Consider the following 21,152-nt stretch of genomic DNA (forward strand, 5'->3'; position numbering starts at 1 on the left):
ACACACACACACACACAGTCTCACACACACACACACACACACACACACACAGTCTCACACACACAGTCTCACACACACACACACACACACACACTCACACACACACACACTCACACACACACACACACACACACACACAGTCACACACACACAGTCTCACACACACAGTCTCACACACACACACACACACACACACACACACAGTCACACACACACAGTCTCACACACACACAGTCTCACACACACAGTCACACACCACACCACACCAGTCTCACACACACAGTCTCACACACACACACACACACACACACACATCATCACACACACACACACTTCACACACCAACACACGTCACACACACACACACCACACACACAGTCCCACACCACAGTACCTACTACACACAGTGCGCACAACACACAGGCACACAACACACACACACACAACACACCACGTCACACACACAACACTCGCACACCCAACACACCATCTACACAACACACACACGCAACACACACTCCACACAAACAACACTCCACACACACACACACTCACACACACACACTCATCACACCCACACACACACACACATCACCCACACACACACACACACAACACAACACACACTCACACACAACACACACACACTCACAACACACACACACTCACACACACACACTCTCACACACACACACACACACACAACACACACACACACACACACACACACACAGTCTCACAGCATGGTTTCTGTGTGTGTGAGAGAGATAGAGAGATAAAGGGAGATTTCCTGCTGGGTACATTCCTTATTTGGTAGCGCTATCATCTGGTTGCCTGCCAACCACAAGACCATGATGATGATGATGTTATGATCTACCTGCATTTGATTAACTTTGTGTGTGTAGGTGTGTGTGCATGTTTGTGAGAGTTTATTTATGTGCATGATTGTGTGCTATTGATGCCTGTAAGCACATCATATTTAAAATACTATATATCAGAATGTGTTAAATAACATAAAACGTGTGTGTGTGTGTGTGTGTGTGTGTGTGTGTGTGTGTGTGTGTGTGTGTGTGTGTGTGTGTCCTGGTGAGAGCTTGTTTTGGTTTTGGTGTGTGTATTTTCAAATAACTCATGTTGCTTATAAGTGTTCTGTTAGTGTGTGTATGTTACATATGATCTGTGTATATGCTGCACTCTATTTGTGCGAGTGTGTGTGTGTGTGTGTGTGTGTGTGTGTGTGTGTGTGTGTGTGTGTGTGTGTGTGTGTGTGTGTGTGTGTGTGTGTGTGTGTGTGTGTGTGTGTGTTTGTGCAACTGCAGAACCTGATACTGCTTTCAGGAAGTTCCTATGTGTCATCTGAGGGACTCCCCAGCTCTCTGATTGGATCTGTACCTTCTCATTAGTCTCAGGATTACACCCCCTATTTTTAGTGCTTTTCTGCTGCAAAGATTGTTTAGGGATATATAACAATTTTCCACATCAGTCAAAAAAAGTCTGGGAATCAGATAGTATACATTATGTTTGTAATAGCATATACAAACACAACAACATATTAAGGTGTGTAAACAATTTGGTAGCGCAACTAAAACATGTATACATTTCTGTTTTATACAAAATGAGCATATGAGATATAGAGAATCTGATACGGCATTTTGAATTGTGTTTGTAAAGGTTATTCTGTAGAGGCCTTGAGTTACAGGCCTGTTTTACATACTAATTGATATTTTTTAACCTTACCCAGTACAGCAGTTGTCTAATCATCTCTTAGCAACCGTAACAAGGCCTGGCAGGCTGTTCTGATGGGATGTGCATCGGGCTGAAGGAGAGGAGTGGTCACTGGCTGGGGAGGAGTCTCCCTCTGTGCCAAAGCACACTGAAACAACTGAAATGTTGACTTTACTTAAAGGTAGGGTAGGTAAGTTTGAGAAACCGGCTCGAGATACACTTTTTGTTATATTCCATGGAATGCTCTTAACATCCCGATAGCAATGAATATCTGAAGTGCTTTGACAAAAAATCCATAAAGAAATATCATCTGTGGAAGCTGTAGTACTGTAAAAAGCATGACCAATCATCTGAGCCGGCCCGGCTAAAATAACTGGATGGCCTACCTGCCTGTCAGCCTTCCATCTGTGCACAAACTTATCTCGTGCCCTCATTGGTCATGTGCGCGTTCGTGTGTGTTGGAGGAGGGGCTCTGTAAGGAAGTGGCAGATTTTCTCCGGTTGTGTATTTTCAAATTCTAGCGATCTCGAGCCGGTTTTTCCAACTTACCTACCCTACCTTTAAGTGTATTATGTCAACAGATTTCACGTAATGGTATTATGTTAGTTGAAAGGAATAATATTACGTTTAATAGCATTGCTTTCAACTAAGATAATACAGTTATGTTGCATGTCAGTTGACCCAGTGTTTAAAACACTGTGTAAACTACATTGTTTGAGAAGGCAGCGGTTGACGGGTGATTCAACAGTCAGTGAGCAGGATGGGGCTTGGGAATAGTCAATTGTACACCTTTTGTTCCAGTTATATAATCATTCAAGAGTAAACAGCATCAGCAGCAAAAGCAGATGAAAACAGAGGAAGTGTTTTTACTTAAATAACATACTTAGGACAAAGACAAAATTAGGACAGGCCTATCTCTTTCGGCAATCAAAGTTGTGTCATACCACACCGAACCTGTTTGTGTAGGGTTTTATTCTACAATCTGCCCCCTTGAGTTTGGAGGATAATGGTTTTTAGAGGAAGAGCTGTGTTTAAAGGTCAGCGCTGGGTGGAAGAGTTGCCAACGGGGGAAAAGTCCTCTAAACATCCAGTGCTCCTTAACATGCCTTCAGAAGCCCCTCCTCCCTCTTCAACTCAACACTTGTGCATCAAGGAAGTACTAACAAAACTATGAAGAGTGGAATCTTTGCTCTGCATAATGTTGACACAGCTGTGTGCATGCAGCTCTACAGAAAATAACTTTTAGTTTTAGTGTGGATGGTTAAACTGTATGCAGCCTGTCAGGGTCTCTGTTTCTGGATGGCGCATACTGTTTATCAATCAATCAATCAATCAATGTTTATTTATATAGCCCAATATCACAAATGTTACATTTGTCTCAGTGGACTTCACAGTTTGTACAGAATATCAGTATGACAATACGACACCCTCTGTCCTTAGACCCTCACATCGTACAAGGAAACACTTCCAGAGAAACCCCACAGTTTAAAGGGAAACATGGGAGAAACCTCAGGGAGAGCAACAGAGGAGGGATCCCTCTCCCAGGGCGGACAGACGTGCAATAGATGCCGTGTGTAAATTGAAAAGATAATACATTTACAACATAGGTAGACCAAATGTTTGGAAATGCATGTGTCTATAATAAGAAGATGAATCCAGGAGGATGTCAACAATCCTGTGGGAGGATTATAATGATTACTTTACATGACATGTTATTTAGCTGACACTTTTATCCAAAGCAACTTGTAAACACTCCAGTACTGTAGACATACCTACAGGAGCAATGAGGGGTTAGGTTATATCTATCTGGCTGGGAATGTAACCATTCTGATTGGTTGACGTCCATCTCCAGGAGCCACAGCGGGCCGATAAAGGGGCATTTTACCATTGAAAGCCTAAGCCATTTTTTGTCCAATCAAAAGGTGTTAGCCAGTGACCATCCATTCTGTGGAGGAAGGGCTGCCAACAATGTAAATGTCCCCTCTGTGGGACTGATGAAGGTATTCTGATTCTGAACTGTTGCTGGCAGATTGTATCACATGCCGCAAAATGAGCTACCAGCCAGTCAGAACCCTGTTTTTTCTCCTCCTCGAACTTGTGATCTTGTTTATTTGATTTCGGAAAGGCTCAATAAAGACAACACTCCTAAACTTGTCAAATGCCAAGTTTGCAAGCTTTCCCTTTTAGGAGAGCTACTCTTCAGAGAAGTTATCAGGAGTCAGAAGCTCCCTTTCTCTGGAACCAACTTCTAGCTTTGATCAGAGAGGCAGGGTCCTAACTTTGAAGTGTGCTGAAGACTTTTCTTTTGAATAAAACCTTATAGTTTCAGCTGGTTTAACATTAGCCTATGTTTCTCTTACGTGTTATGGAAGTCTTATTTTGTATTTGTATGGCCTTTTTGTTGTATTTTACCTTCTTTTATTTGTATCTAGTTTATTTGTGTCTTTCATGTTTGTTAATCTGTTAAACCCACTCAAACAGACTATGTTGGGATTCTATAGAATAAGCTTTGACTTGATTTAAAAGGGAAAGATGGTTATTAGAATGATGTAATGTTTCAGATGTAACGCTAACAATATCTGTTGTGAAAGGCAATAGCAAGAACAGATATGATTATAAAAGAACAGGTTTCAGTCCAAAAGTGTAGGTCAGACTTATTTGGACACTTTGTATTGCTTTGAAGATGGGATAAAAGGATGTTTATGATTTTCCTCCGCAGGACCCTAGGTTTAATGCTGAAGTGGACCTGATCACAGGATACAGAACCCAGAGTATCCTGTGCCTTCCCATAAAGAACCACAGAGACGAGGTAAGACCAGACATGCTACAGCTGGGGTGTTATTAGGATAAGATAAGACACAAGTAAACAAGGCATTGCACACAATGTGAAAATGAAAAGGAGTACGATATAAACAGACATAAACATAAAATATAAACATCTAAAAAAAACAGAACTTCAAAGTAAAAAAAGAATGACAGTGGAAGATATATATCTGAAGAATGTCTGTCAAGTATACACTATGAAGGGCCAATTACAGCTCACAACATATAGAAGTAGGATATTATTAACATGGAGTGGGCGAGAATAGCATATCAAATCAAATATCAATGTACTCGTCCATCTGTATATAGTGTATTCACACTGCACCTTACTTACTGATGTTACACTATTTACCATAAAGCAGAAGGATAGTGGCGTATCTTAAATGACACACGGGGCTTTACTTTGGCTGAAAGAATATCTCGATGTTAGTTTGCTTGATTGTGATGGAGATGGCTCAATTGTTGTTATGTATTCACACAACATGTAATAATTGAACTCCATGTGGTGACATCTCTGACATTTAAGACAACAAAAAGACATATATTCCCTAACGTAGACCAGATGATTAGAGTTCCTCTAAAAAACGCTACAGTCCTTTGTAGATCATCTTTTCCTGGAACATACATGGGCTAGAACACTGCGGCCTACTCAGTTATTTACACTTGAAATGGGCTTTGGAAAAAGATATAACGGCCTAAGTGCCCTCCAGCCTTTTTGGCAGGGAGCCGACATTCTTCCAGCAGGTATTCCCTCTTTGAACCTGAACCTTAACCGCTACAGTTTTTCCAACCAGATTGAGTCTTTAAACAATTGAACAATTGATTGCATCCTTTTCCAATAAAAAACTTGAAGGCCTTGTTGACATCCATGTTGACAGGATGTCAGCCTTCTTCTTTTGATTTTGACTCTCTTGTTTTTTCTCACAGGTAGTTGGAGTGGCTCAGGCGATCAATAAGAAATGTGGGGAGGACAGTGCCTTCACTGAGCAGGATGAGAGGGTGAGCGAAGGTCACTGGTTCCACTACACAACCACATGTTGTCAATATGAATGAATACAGAACGGTAGACAACATGTGTGAGAAAGACATATTGCTCTTCACTAAGGTGTTGGGTTAACAAAAGCTCAACTTTTGCTGCCTCGTTCATTCAACCTTTACCTGTGTGTGTCCTATCTTATATCATCTGTCATATTCAGTGGTGGAAAGTAACTCAGTAGATTTACTCCAGTACTGTACTTAACTACAATTTTGAGGTATTTGTACTTCACTTAAGTATTTCATTTTGTATTACTGTGTACTTCTACTCCACTACAGTTCAGAGGTAAATGGTGTACTTTTCCTCCACTGCATGTATTTAATACCTTTAGTTACTTTACAGATCTGGATGAATGATGTGAAATATAATCAAGTGTTAAATCAGACTTTAGTTCCACCTGGAGTAAATTCACAAGCTACCCTGCAGTATACAAAGTAATGATGATGTACTTGTAGCTGAGTATTCCTACACTCTGGTACTTCTACTTTACTTACGGACAAATACCTTTTACACTTCTGGTCATTTTCCTTTCTCCTTCATTGATAAAGAAACAGTCTCGTCTTGTTCCCTGTCATTGTAATTGTTCTGTTATCTATACATGGTGTTCAGATGATGTTCTGTTGCTCTCCAGGATTTCTCAGCCTATCTGGCCTTTTCAGGCATCGTCCTGCACAACGCCCAGCTCTACGAGACCTCTCAGCTGGAAAACAGACGCAATCAGGTGGGTGTGGAAGTGGGTCCCTGAAGGTGTGAACACAACACTGAGCATGACGTGTTCTTTTGTGTGTGAACTGTGTGTGTGTGTGTGTGTGTGTGTGTGTGTGTGTGTGTGTGTGTGTGTGTGTGTGTGTGTGTGTGTGTGTGTGTGTGTGTGTGTGTGTGTGTGTGTGTGTGTGTGTGTGTGTGTGTGTGTGTGTGTGTGTGTGTGTGTGTGTGTGTGCAGGTGCTGTTAGACCTGGCCAGTCTGATCTTTGAGGAGCAGCAGTGTCTGGAGGTTCTGCTGAGGAAGATCGCAGGAACCATCCTGTCCTTCATGCAGGCCCAGGCCTGTACCGTGTTCACCACTGAGGACGAGTCCATGGTTAGTCACACACACACACACACACACACACACACACACACACACACACACACACACACACACACACACACACACACACATTTTTTGTTGATTAAATGCAATAAAACAGAGCAGGACAAGACAGGATTGAAGAAGGAAGGAAGCAAGGAGAGGGAGAAAGGAAGTAAGGAAGGAATAAAAACAGGTGTTTTTAATGCAGGCGCATTAACATTAATGGAGGTACTTTTTAGATATTGCAATACAATTGGTGGGGATTGATCGACAAGCTTGGTTACACCTTTCCGACATCTTGATTGATGCAAGGCTTCTAAAAATAATCTCAGGCCTGCACAGAAACTCAAATCAACAGTTATATTGAAGCAGCCTTTTGATTCAAGCTTTCCAAACATTAGAAAACTCTAAAAAGTATGTATGTTAGTGTGTTAGAGTATGGGTATAGAAAAGGTGGTGTTACCTCTCTGTGGCAGAGTATGAGAGGAAATCAAAAACACACTGATTTTGTTGAAAGATGATGCTTCATACTGTACCATAGCAATATATTTAAATCATATTTATTTTCCCAGAGCTTTCTGGGTCATGCAGCTATTTGTGGGTCCTGAGTAAGGACCTGGACTCACACTGGGCCAGGGTCCATTAAGTAGCCATTCTGCTATTTGGTACAGATGCTAAGAAAAAAAACATGATTATTTTTAACATATTGTCATTCTCAAAATTTGAATCATCATGCAAAAATGATCATTCCTTATATATTTTTTTATCATATAACAATCGCAAAATCAGTCAAAACAACAGCTGTTTTTTCCAAATCGTCTTAATCGTATTAAATGTTTGTGTATGCTCTTAGAAAACTGTTGAAATAATACATATTTGAAATGTAAATATGAATGACTAATTACAAACCTTTAAACCTGTTGCTTCTCTGAGTGTACTGCTTACAAAGAGCTGACGTGTGTATATGTACGTCTGACTAAAACCACATGTCTGGACATAACAACATGCCAATTATAGTGATGTTTCAATATGTAACCCACAACCATTATCCTTTTGACTAAAAGATGCACATGACAGGTCAGATGGGGTAGTGGTCTAGTTACTACAAATACTTTTAGTGAATGGTATGTTATTGTAGGCACTGATGCTACTGCATGTCAACCTTCCCTGGCATTACTTATATTCAGTGGTGTAGTGGGGATTTTTTTACTGGGTGGACACTGTTTGAATTAGGTCATCCCAAACAATACCACAAGTGCGCACGCGCGCAGTGCACTCACAAAACGGGCAGACAGGTCTACAGAAACTACCGGTATGCTTAGTCCTACTTTAGTTACTGTACTGCAAAAAGCAGACGGCGCTGCGCTCAACACACACACACAGACACACACACACACACACACACACACACACACACACACACACACACACACACACACACACACACACACACACACACACACACACACACAGACACACAGACACACACACACACACACACAGACACACACACACACACACACACACACACACACACACACACACACACACACACACACACACACACACACACACACACACACACAGACTCAAAACCATGGACACCCCGGCACATAAGTTACATAAACAATTTATAGGCCTAAATTGCATAAATGCTTGAGCTACAGTATTGCAACTAATCAGACAGCGCTGCTTCTCTCTCTCTCTCTCTCTATCTCCACTTTCAAAATCTATTTAAAACTCATAATAAACAAACAAAGTTCTCAAAGTTGTCCTGAAATTAACTTATTAAATAAACGAAACGAAAAATATAGCCTACTTATGCAAACAATGAATCTGGACTTGAAATGATTCTGATTAGGCCTTGCCTACATGCATGGCGAATAAACGGATCTTGTATGCACACCGCTTCGGCATTATTCCTGGCGCTCTCTCTCTCTCTCTCTCACTCTCTCACTCTCACACACACACGGTGCTGCCCCTCACACACACACGGTGCTGCCCCTCACACACACAGGCTTCAAATCAAGTTGCATAAATGCTTGAGCTACGTCATACGTTTTTTTGCCTGCCATTATAGAGCTGTTTCGGGCGGCGAGCTGGAGGTGTCACCCTGGGGTCACGAGCGTGATGACGAATCATACTTTTTTTAAGGAAATCGTTTTTATTTGTTATTATAATTACTGTGAAATGTATTATGTTTTTGTCATTATTACAACAAATACACACTGGCAACTGATAACACTGGCAATGATTTTATATTTATTAGACTATTCAAAAAAAATCATGCTTCAGAAAAAAAGTGGGGGCTCCAAATAAGTGGGGGTACGGCGATCCCCGCGTCCAACGACCACTACACCACTACTTATATTCAAATAAACATTTCAAGTCATTTCAAACCTCAGCAGCAATCCCAACAACAATCATTCAGTTTTGTAATGCATTCCGCTGGGTGATGGCTGACAGTGCTGAATGTGAAGTTATTACAAATATTGGTTTCACAAAGTATCAACTACATATCAAATTCACCATCCAATACTTGTGTTGGGTCTGGGTTCACTGAATGGGGAATGCAATAGCATTGAGCTCACATGGCGTTTCACTTTCTCTGTTTCTTATTCTCTGCCTCCGAACAGGTCAGACCAACTGAGGCAAACATTGCAAACTGTCATACAGACAAATCACAAGTTCTGAAATCATGCAGCATTGAAGTACTGGTTGTTTCTGGCACATTGGACAGTATGGGCGGGACTAATGCCGCGTTTCCACTACACGGCCTCGCTCGGCCCCGCTCGGTATGGCTGGGCCTCGTTAGGACTGGCTCACTTTATGGCGCATTTCCATTACAGTTTAGGAACTGGGGTAGTATCTATAGTAACGCAGTGTAGGCGGAGCCGTGACGTGATCTTCAGAGGACCCCAGAAAAACAACACAGCCGTTAGCTGTTAGCACTCAGAGCTCACAGCTCCTCATATATGTTCAGAAACTAGACAAAAGTTAAACAAGTACACACCACAGACTGCCTGTGTCATGGCGAATACAGTCGCTGCTTTATTTATGTCTGTATAGGCCGTTGTTGTGAGTGTGGACGGTCGGGGCATATACTGCGTTAGCTTAGCCAATCTCCATTTAGAAAACAAGCATTTTAAAAGGTTTTTCCCCTGCCGTCTGTCTGCAGACTTGACAAAGCATTAATTCATGGTTTTTACTAACCGGTATCAGTATGTTGTTACTTCGGCATCATTTTGAAACGTGTATTACAATTAAATCACGGTCAAATATGTCCATCTTGTTGTAGTTGTTGCCCCCTTGCCAGCGACGCTCTCTCTAGTTTAGCATACTCAGCCCGACTCAGCCTCGTTGTCTCTGGCCCTGGCCCCACGATTTTATGAGGCCAAAAAAACTGTGAATTAGGACCCGCCGGCCGGTACTAGGCCAAGTGGAAACGCAACCAAAGACGGGCCGCTGACGTCACAGCCCTCTTAAACCGGGCTGCGGGCTGTAGTGGAAACGCGCCATAAGTGTGGATAGAGGGCTCAGTAGGGCTACAGCTCATTTTCACCAAAGCTAGTTAGATAGTGTCCTTTGTGAATTTGTGTTGTTAATGTAATGTGTACTCAGAGCACCACGAACACAAGGATTCCCCATTTTAGACAGAATGCCTAAATCGCATTATTTTGTTTGTGAACTGCCTCTTTAATATAAAAAACTAGATGTTTTATTTCATGTTCAGTATTTACTGAGCTCCATGGGCTCTGTGAGAGCAGTGTGCATGTGTGTGTTTGTCCCTCCCATGACCTCAGAGTTGCCAGACCAGCTGTCTCCCATTCTTTTATATCCCTCCCCTTTCTCTCTCTTTGTCTTTCCTTACTAAACATTTACTCTAAGATTAGAGATCTTTGACTGGTCTTATCTGCCAGACGTCCTCTGTATACAGGTGTCAGCCTCACATGTCTGCAGTTTCTCAAACACGACCCACTTTGGATTTTAACATAACCTTTCCCCTAGGAAAGGAACTTTCCTGTAGGAAGTATAATAAATGACATCGCACTTCTTTACACTCGACTTTACCGACAATAACACAAGAGTTTTCGAAAACGCTGCCCTGCGTTGGCTCACTTTATTTTACTGTGTGGCATCTGTTTAGAAACGGTGTGCGTGTGTGTGTGCGTGTGCGTGTGTGTGTCTAGAATTGGCTGCAGGTGTCCTGAACATATAAGGAGTGAGTGTGTGTTCATATTGTACCACTCTCTACATTTGTTAAACAAAACCTACTGTAAATTAGGCTTGAGACAAAAATAACTAGTCGCTGGTACGCTGACTACTGGCATGGAGACAGGACAAGACGAACTGACACAAGACAAGGGGAGACTGGGGAATATAAACAAGAGGTAACTAGGCACAGGTGGAAACAATCAGGGGCGGGGCTGGTGCTGATGAGAGCAAGAGACACACACAAGGGTAGGGAGTCAAGGAACCTGGAATGAAACATAACAGGTGAGTGTCAAAATAAAACAGGAAGTGGGAGACAAGACAAAAAATGACTAAACAAAAACATGAAACATGACTAGACTCAACATTTTTGACGGGACACAACACATAATACAGTTTCAATATTAGTGTGTTAGAAATCTTACATATGGTAGTGAGTGCGAAACACGAGTACACTTAAAGGTGGGGTAGGTAAGTTTGAGAAACCGGCTCGAGATACACTTTTTGTTATATTCCATGGAATGCTCTTAACATCCCGATAGCAATGAATATCTTAAGTGCTTTGACAAAAAATCCATAAAAAAATGTCATCTGTGGAAGCTGTAGTACTGTAAAAAGCACGACCAATCATTTTAGCCGGCCCGGCTAAAATAACTGGATGGCCTACCTGCCTGTCAGCCTTCCATCTGTGCACAAACTTATATCGTGCCCTCATTGGTCATGTGCGCGTTCGTGTGTGTTGGAGGAGGGGCTCTGTAAGGAAGTGGCAGATTTTTTCCGGTTGTGTATTTTCAAATTCTAGCGATCTCCAAAATTACCTACCCCACCTTTAATAAAATATTATTATTATATAAAAAAAATTACATTTTGACATCATCATGGGAGAGTTATTGCATCTCATTCTTTTGGCAAAAAATGTCAGAAATCTTTTGAGAAAAGTAACTCACAACTACAGAGGGGGTCACCCTTTATGTGCCACTAGTCAGGGGGTCACCCTCTATGTGCCACTAGTCAGGGGGTCACCCTTTATGTGCCACTAGTCAGGGGGTCACCCTCTATGTGCCACTAGTCAGGGGGTCACCCTCTATGTGCCACTAGTCAGGGGGTCACCCTTTATGTGCCACTAGTCAGGGGGTCACCCTCTATTGCCCCTTTCACACCAACGCAACTCCGGTTCAAGCTCCGTGCTAGCGCTTTTCTGGTTCAGAACCGGTTCTTCGGTTTAGCGCCGGCTCTTTTCACACCGCTCAGAGCCCGACTGGTGCTGCCGCTGCTGCGTCATGACGTCACAGTTTACGTCGCTGAGTTTCTCCCCAACGCCGGAGCTCACCTCACAATAACAACGGGCCGGGGACTGCGTTGCTTTTAATCATACGAAGCCAGATTAAATTAAATAACGACTTCTCCAACCTTATACTTTTCTCCAGAGTGCCGTGGTTCATTGTTTATTAATGTGTTTCAGCGGCATTTACCGACCGCTGCAGTGCTGGCCGGCTGCTCTTCCACGAGTGTATTCTCCCGTTAGCTCCGGGTTAGCTCACACGGCTCTAAAGTATTCACTGTCTGACTGTCACACAAGCAGCTGATACATATCCCCAGTTCCCCTTAAGTGAATGTGTGTCAGTCTGAATTGACGCTGTTTGGTGTCAGTCAGAAACGCTGTTATGAAAGTTTCTCTGGTATAACATGGGTGATGTTAGCATAGCAACCGAAGCTAAACTGACTACTTGCTAAGCAGTTTTCTACAGGCACTTTTTACCGACGTATTTTTCATTATGATTCTACTTGTGATAGTCGGACATGACAACCTGTGCAGCCCATGTATTGATTCCATCCGATAGCTGCTATAATAACAAACAAAACGTCTGCCTGCTCTCCACAATGATCAATAACACCGAACGGATGGTCAAAGTAAGGTACAAATAAACAGAATCACACGAAGCCTGGTTAGTGTTGCCTGACTTTATAAAGTGTGTTTTTTTTAACAAGTGTGTGGTTGCGTTCTAGTCACTTTGCTCAGCACTACTGCTTGTTACAACTTTTATTTGCCGTACTCGCCTTAAGTGTTAGCTCAGGTTAATCTCGCCCCCCTCCGACGTAAGCGTGACGTATGCAGTTCTTGCTTCTAGACGGACAACTTTTTGGTGCTCGAAACGAACCGGATTCCGGAGCTATGACGCTGCTCCGCTGCGGTGTGAACAGGAAAACCCGGTGCTTTTCAAGCACCAGCACCGAACCGGCCCTGAAACACCGTTGGTGTGAAAGGGGTATATGTGCCACTAGTCAGGGGCTCACCCTCTATGTGCCACTAGTCAGGGGGTCACCCTCTATGTGCCACTAGTCAGGGGGTCACCCTCTATGTGCCACTAGTCAGGGGGTCACCCTCTATGTGCCACTAGTCAGGGGGTCACCCTCTATGTGCCACTAGTCAGGGGTGGGTCACCCTATATGTGCCACTAGTCAGGGGGTCACCCTCTATGTGCCACTAGTCAGGGGGTCACCCTCTATGTGCCACTAGTCAGGGGGTCACCCTTTATGTGCCACTAGTCAGGGGTGGGTCACCCTATATGTGCCACTAGTCAGGGGGTCACCCTCTATGTGCCACTAGTCAGGGGGTCACCCTCTATGTGCCACTAGTCAGGGGGTCACCCTCTCTGTGCCACTAGTCAGGGGGTCACCCTCTATGTGCCACTAGTCAGGGGTGGGTCACCCTATATGTGCCACTAGTCAGGGGGCTCACCCTATATGTGCCACTAGTCAGGGGGCTCACCCTTTATGTGCCACTAGTCAGGGGGCTCACCCTCTATGTGCCACTAGTCAGGGGGTCACCCTTTATGTGCCACTAGTCAGGGGGGGTCACCCTCTATGTGCCACTAGTCAGGGGGCTCACCCTATATGTGCCACTAGTCAGGGGGTCACCCTTTATGTGCCACTAGTCAGGGGGGGTCACCCTCTATGTGCCACTAGTCAGGGGGCTCACCCTCTATGTGCCACTAGTCAGGGGGCTCACCCTCTATGTGCCACTAGTCAGGGGGCTCACCCTCTATGTGCCACTAGTCAGGGGGCTCACCCTTTATGTGCCACTAGTCAGGGGGGTCACCCTCTATGTGCCACTAGTCAGGGGGCTCACCCTCTATGTGCCACTAGTCAGGGGGCTCACCCTCTATGTGCCACTAGTCAGGGGGGTCACCCTCTATGTGCCACTAGTCAGGGGGGGGGGGTCACCCTCTATGTGCCACTAGTCAGGGGAAGGTCACCCTTTATGTGCCACTAGTCAGGGGGGGTCACCCTCTATGTGCCACTAGTCAGGGGGGGTCACCCTCTATGTGCCACTAGTCAGGGGGGGCTCACCCTCTATGTGCCACTAGTCAGGGGGCTCACCCTCTATGTGCCACTAGTCAGGGGGCTCACCCTCTATGTGCCACTAGTCAGGGGGGTCACCCTCTATGTGCCACTAGTCAGGGGGGGTCACCCTCTATGTGCCACTAGTCAGGGGGCTCACCCTCTATGTGCCACTAGTCAGGGGGGTCACCCTCTATGTGCCACTAGTCAGGGGGGGTCACCCTCTATGTGCCACTAGTCAGGGGGGGTCACCCTCTATGTGCCACTAGTCAGGGGGCTCACCCTCTATGTGCCACTAGTCAGGGGGCTCACCCTCTATGTGCCACTAGTCAGGGGGCTCACCCTTTATGTGCCACTAGTCAGGGGGCTCACCCTCTATGTGCCACTAGTCAGGGGGTCACCCTCTATGTGCCACTAGTCAGGGGGGGTCACCCTCTATGTGCCACTAGTCAGGGGGGGGTCACCCTTTATGTGCCACTAGTCAGGGGGGGTCACCCTCTATGTGCCACTAGTCAGGGGGGGGTCACCCTTTATGTGCCACTAGTCAGGGGGGGTCACCCTCTATGTGCCACTAGTCAGGGGGGGTCACCCTCTATGTGCCACTAGTCAGGGGGGGCTCACCCTCTATGTGCCACTAGTCAGGGGGCTCACCCTCTATGTGCCACTAGTCAGGGGGCTCACCCTCTATGTGCCACTAGTCAGGGGGGTCACCCTCTATGTGCCACTAGTCAGGGGGGGTCACCCTCTATGTGCCACTAGTCAGGGGGCTCACCCTCTATGTGCCACTAGTCAGGGGGGTCACCCTCTATGTGCCACTAGTCAGGGGGGGTCACCCTCTATGTGCCACTAGTCAGGGGGCTCACCCTTTATGTGCCACTAGTCAGGGGGCTCACCCTCTATGTGCCACTAGTCAGGGGGGTCACCCTCTATGTGCCACTAGTCAGGGGGGGGGGTCACCCTCTATGTGCCACTAGTCAGGGGGGGTCACCCTCTATGTGCCACTAGTCAGGGGGGGGGTCACCCTTTATGTGCCACTAGTCAGGGGGGGTCACCCTCTATGTGCCACTAGTCAGGGGGGGTCACCCTCTATGTGCCACTAGTCAGGGGGGGGCTCACCCTCTATGTGCCACTAGTCAGGGGGCTCACCCTCTATGTGCCACTAGTCAGGGGGCTCACCCTCTATGTGCCACTAGTCAGGGGGCTCACCCTCTATGTGCCACTAGTCAGGGGGGTCACCCTCTATGTGCCACTAGTCAGGGGGCTCACCCTCTATGTGCCACTAGTCAGGGGGGGCTCACCCTCTATGTGCCACTAGTCAGGGGGGGCTCACCCTCTATGTGCCACTAGTCAGGGGGTCACCCTCTATGTGCCACTAGTCAGGGGGTCACCCTCTATGTGCCACTAGTCAGGGGGTCACCCTTTATGTGCCACTAGTCAGGGGGCTCACCCTCTATGTGTCACTAGTCAGGGGGCTCACCCTCTATGTGCCACTAGTCAGGGGGCTCACCCTCTATGTGCCACTAGTCAGGGGGTCACCCTCTATGTGCCACTAGTCAGGGGTCACCCTCTATGTGCCACTAGTCAGGGGGCTCACCCTCTATGTGCCACTAGTCAGGGGGTCACCCTCTATGTGCCACTAGTCAGGGGGTCACCCTCTATGTGCCACTAGTCAGGGGGTCACCCTCTATGTGCCACTAGTCAGGGGGCTCACCCTCTATGTGCCACTAGTCAGGGGGTCACCCTCTATGTGCCACTAGTCAGGGGGTCACCCTTTATGTGCCACTAGTCAGGGGGGGGTCACCCTCTATGTGCCACTAGTCAGGGGGGGGTCACCCTCTATGTGCCACTAGTCAGGGGGGGCTCACCCTCTATGTGCCACTAGTCAGGGGGCTCACCCTCTATGTGCCACTAGTCAGGGGGCTCACCCTCTATGTGCCACTAGTCAGGGGGGGCTCACCCTCTATGTGCCACTAGTCAGGGGGGGCTCACCCTCTATGTGCCACTAGTCAGGGGGGTCACCCTCTATGTGCCACTAGTCAGGGGGTCACCCTCTATGTGCCACTAGTCAGGGGGCTCACCCTCTATGTGCCACTAGTCAGGGGGCTCACCCTCTATGTGCCACTAGTCAGGGGGTCACCCTCTATGTGCCACTAGTCAGGGGGTCACCCTCTATGTGCCACTAGTCAGGGGGCTCACCCTCTATGTGCCACTAGTCAGGGGGTCACCCTCTACGGTATGTGCCACTAGTCAGGGGGCTCACCCTCTATGTGCCACTAGTCAGGGGGTCACCCTCTATGTGCCACTAGTCAGGGGGTCACCCTCTATGTGCCACTAGTCAGGGGGCTCACCCTCTATGTGCCACTAGTCAGGAGACCACCAAGCCAGTGTTTACTGTCTGGAAACAATGAATATCAAATAATCTATCAGATGATAAGATATTTTAATACAAATATTTCCACCTGCTACATGTGCTAGAAGAAAAGTCAGTAAATCACAAAAAGTCATTTGCATTCATCCCTTTGATGTCTGTTTGATTTCCATGGCATGCTATCAGTTGTATGGATGCTCTCTCACAGTTTGTGCATGTGTTTTCTTTCTTCAATCTCAGATCCAGTTATGTATGGAATGAAAAAATGCCTGGTGGTCCATGATATAACATGAGCAGACTTCTTCTTCGAGTCCGTAGCAATCTCAGATGTCGTTCTGCCAGTATCGGGCACAGGCCACAGCTGATGGCGTAGGTTCTGCCAGGTCTTCTGGACTGCTCCAGGGGGCATCGGCACATTCCAGTAGGTGGGACATTGTCTGCACTGATCCACAGCTGCACGTGTCTTCTGTGGTGTAGTTCCACACTTTCATCAGTGCTTTGCACCTCCCCTGTTCCACACGCAGTCTATTAAGTGACTTCCAGGTTGTCCAGCCAAGGTCGTGGCCACTAGCGAGGCTTTCCGTTGGTGTGATTCCTCTGTCCAGCCATTCAAGAGCTCGTGTGTCATGTCTTTGCCATTCATCTTCCCAGATGTTGGTCCTTGCTGCTTGTTTGGTTGTCTGGAGGGGCAGGACTGTCTGCACAAAACTGGCTCTGGATCGGAGCCTGCGTGGGGGTGCTACGTGGCCATGCAAGGGGTGTCTGATGTCTGTCTCCTGTGTTCTCTGTTCATCTTGAGCGATACCTAGTCGTCTGATGTGTGGGGGAGAGATGCCGGCTAGCGCATAGAGGCACGGGACAGGTGTTGTCTTAACGCATCCCGTGATGATGCAGCAGGTGTCATTCAAGGCTGTGTCGACCAGTTTGGTGTGACGTGATCGGCTCCAGCTTGAGCAGGCATACTCTGCTGTAGAGAAACACAGGGCCATGGCAGTTGCACGGATTGTTGGTGGATCTGCGCCCCACTTGGAGTTCACTAGTTTGCGCAGGATGTTGTTGCAGGTGTTGACCTTGGCTTTGGTGTTCTCCAGGTGTTTCTTGAAGGAGAGTGTCCTATCCAGTGTAACACCAAGATACATGGGATGCGTATGGTTGGACAGTTTGTGGCCATCCCAGGTGACGCTCAGTTCTTTTTTAGCGTCTCGGTTCCTCAGGTGGAAGCTGCATAGTTGGGTTTTTGATGGGTTGGGTTTCAGGTGGTTGTTATTGTAGTAGCTTGACATTTCTTGGAGGGCACTTTCAAGGACAGGCTCAATCTTCTGGAGGTCAACTTGGTGGGTGGTGATGCAGAGGTCATCTGCGTAGATGAAACGCTGGCATTCTGGGGGTAGTGGCTGGTCGTTTGTGTATATGTTGAACAGGAGGGGGGCCAGTACGCTACCTTGTGGGAGGCCGTTCTTTGGGCTTTCCACTTGCTCCTCTGGTCATTTAACTGGACGTAGAAGCGCCTGTTGTTGAGGAGGCTTTTGATGACTTGACACAGATTCAGGTCACCAGTCATGTCCAGTAGTTTCCTGACCATTGCATGGTGTTGGACAGTGTCATAGGCAGCAGAAAGATCTATGAATGCTGCTCCAGTTATTTGTTTTCCTTCAAACCCATCCTCAATGTGTTGGGTGAGGTTGAGTAGCTATCCAGCAGGAGCGGCCAGGACGGAAACCAGCTTGGTCTTTAGTCAGCTTGGTGTCTATGAGTGGCATGAGGCGTTGGAGTAGCAGCCTCTCGTAGAGTTTGTAAGTGATGCAGAGGAGGGAAATGGGTCGGTAGCTCTTTGGGGATGATGGGTCTTTGCCGGGTTTGGGGATTGCAACCACTTTGGCCTTTCTCCAGACAGGAGGGATGGTTATTTGTGCCATACATGTGTTCAGCATCTCCAGGAGCCAGGTCTTTACGTTAGGTCACAGGTGCTGTATCATTTCATGAGCAGACTGCATGAGACTGATGTATCTGCCACTGTTTCAAAATATTGCATGATAAAACCCTCACAGACCTAAGGAACCTTTTTATTGTCCTTTTTTAATATGCATATAGCCTTGACGAATGCTTCTTAAAAATATAAGACGACAAGTCTGATTTATTTCAATATTCCTACTTGCAGGAAAAGAATCCATTATCCTGTGTTATCCTGTTATAAACTTTCACGCATGCCAGAGAACCCAATAAATGTCATAACATTGCCAGATCCTTTTTCTGTTTAAAACAGCTTTATGACCCTCACCTAGATAAATCTCTGAGAACAAATGCAATGGAGGGAAGGTGTGTGTGTGTGCAAGGGGAGGGGGCACATTTTTCCGAACCAAAAAGCCTTATCCATCTTTAACATCCTGTCCCCACCTCTTAAAAATGGAAAAAGGATACTTTGTGAGGGTTTGTGAGTGCAGATTGAGAACAAACAAGTCCCTATAAGGTAGGGAAAGGCAAAGAAGTATTGGAATGTCTAAATAACCTCTCCTTCTGGCAAGGCTTGATGGGTGATCAACAACCCTTTTTTTATCCATGGAGATGTAATGTAGGCAGTGGGCGCTGCTCAAACCACAGTATTTGGATGTTTGGTTTAGCTGTAATTGCTTAATTGGAGGGAATGAGGAAGTTGATATGCCAGGAAACACACATGCTGAAAAGCAGGACCCTTTTTTTTTAGGTTCGACTTTAGACTACACCAAGACTGTATGTACTGTATTAATGAGATGTCATGCGATCTGTTGGCTTTATGTCAAGCACCCCCCCCCCCCCCCCCCACAGGTCCTCACCACATCATTGAGGTTGTAACATTTTATACAAATAAACGTATTTCATTCTTTTTGCAGAACTCCTTCTCCAGTGTCTTTCACATGGAATATGAGGAGCTGCGGGAAGTCCTCGACCCCCCCAAAAGGTAAGCTGATCGCCCTCAACTCAAATGAAATTAAAGGTCCCCGCAGATTGGCCTTCAGTACTCCAGCTGTTTCCACCAGTTATAAGCGCAGATCTGTCCTTTAACTTGAAAACAAGCCTTTCTCCTCTCCTTACAGGAGGTCTGTGGAACGGAGCTTTGCATAAGGATTTATTGTCATCAGAAAGACATTCACAACAGGAAAGGCAGTTGTATGGCAAAGTTTCTCGCAGTAGTAAGAGTATCTTTGTGTCCAATCAGTCACTTTACTTCATCACTTCTATTGAGAAAAAGAAAAGACAGAACAACTGGTAAAAAAAAAGGTATATACTGTGAGAAGCAAAGCCAGTACAGTAAACACCTTTTAACAGTCTGTACACTGGAATGAACAGTATCAAAGCAAATAAACACACAAAGAAATCAAATAGATATAAAGCAACCAAGAGTAACCAAATCAATTCAAGATTTACAGGCAGTATACTGTACAGGGTCACAAGAAGAAATGCTACAGCTGCAGAGCTTCCTGCATCAACTGGTGCTCCAGGCCAGAGGAGCCAATCAGATATAATCTGATTTAAGATGCAATGAGATAGAAATCCCCCCCGCCCCCGTCTCCAGGGTGGCCTGGCCTCCCCAGTTGCTACGCAGCATCAGAAATTCAATCTTAATCTCAGTCCGAGCAACATAGCTGAAGTGTGTGTGTGCATGTGTGTGAAGTTATGATGCTGTATACTGTGACGCACCGACGTGTGGAGCTGAGCGGCATCACTGTGGCTGAAGTAACAGAAACGCTACAGTATGGACTCATGTTATGATCATTGTAGAATTTGAATGAAGGTGTAAAAAACCTCTCGACCTGATTTGATAAAAGCAAGATCAAACTGTCCTTTCTATTTCCTCTACTCAACAATTAGCTTCTCCAGTCCGATAAGAATACACATTTGGAGGATACACTAAAACTCTAGTTTAATAATAAACATTCAAAATCACACATGTCAAAAAATGTAATTTCTATGAAATGTGATTGTAATAATGTATCATGGAGCACTAACCCTAACGCCATACAATATAGCATGAGAGGAGTATCATGAAAGAGACCAAATTAAATCAATAGACAGACAAACGTTTACTATTTTAAATAATACAACTTTGGTCTGACAAAAGTCAAGGTTCACATCTTAAATCATCTAATGTCAGATGGTCTATGTAAAGACAACAAATGACAACTGATTTCCAGCGGCTGATAAGGACAAATACATTTACAACAAATTAGCAGTTTGGCCCTTTAAAGCTAAAATATATCTATGGAAAAAGGTGGTGGCGAGAGCACGCTCGTGAACTATCAACAGTGGGGGGATGGGGGGTGCACTGTTAGCGCCGGAGCCTCACTGCGGGGAAACTGTGGTGCGCATAATTGCGGTGCATTTGCGCATAAGATGAGGCCCCCTGCGCAAGATGAGGCCCCACGCACTGCGCGTGTAGGGAGGGGCGGCCCCTTGAGAGAGCCTGTGTGCATGCAGGATGTTAGCTGTGATTGGCTCGAACCACAGGAGGCCTTTTATAGTGACATGACCCTGGGCTTTAACCATACGGCGTGAGTTTGGCCAAGCAGGACGTTCTGTGGAGCTGAACCCATGATATG

General features: G+C 45.9%; 1 protein-coding gene across 1 annotated transcript in view; it reads left to right on the top strand.

The window, feature by feature from the left end:
• The window catches only part of pde5ab (phosphodiesterase 5A, cGMP-specific, b), a 61,682-nt gene that overhangs the window by 11,785 nt on the left and 28,745 nt on the right, over positions 1-21,152 (top strand). The window contains 5 exon segments of the mRNA XM_034130882.1: positions 4,445-4,534; positions 5,476-5,547; positions 6,216-6,305; positions 6,528-6,665; positions 19,446-19,513. Coding sequence (XP_033986773.1) covers positions 4,445-4,534; positions 5,476-5,547; positions 6,216-6,305; positions 6,528-6,665; positions 19,446-19,513 — 458 coding nt within the window.

The sequence above is a fragment of the Trematomus bernacchii genome, unplaced genomic scaffold (genome assembly GCF_902827165.1).
Source record: "Trematomus bernacchii unplaced genomic scaffold, fTreBer1.1, whole genome shotgun sequence".
Classification (NCBI taxonomy): domain Eukaryota; kingdom Metazoa; phylum Chordata; class Actinopteri; order Perciformes; family Nototheniidae; genus Trematomus; species Trematomus bernacchii.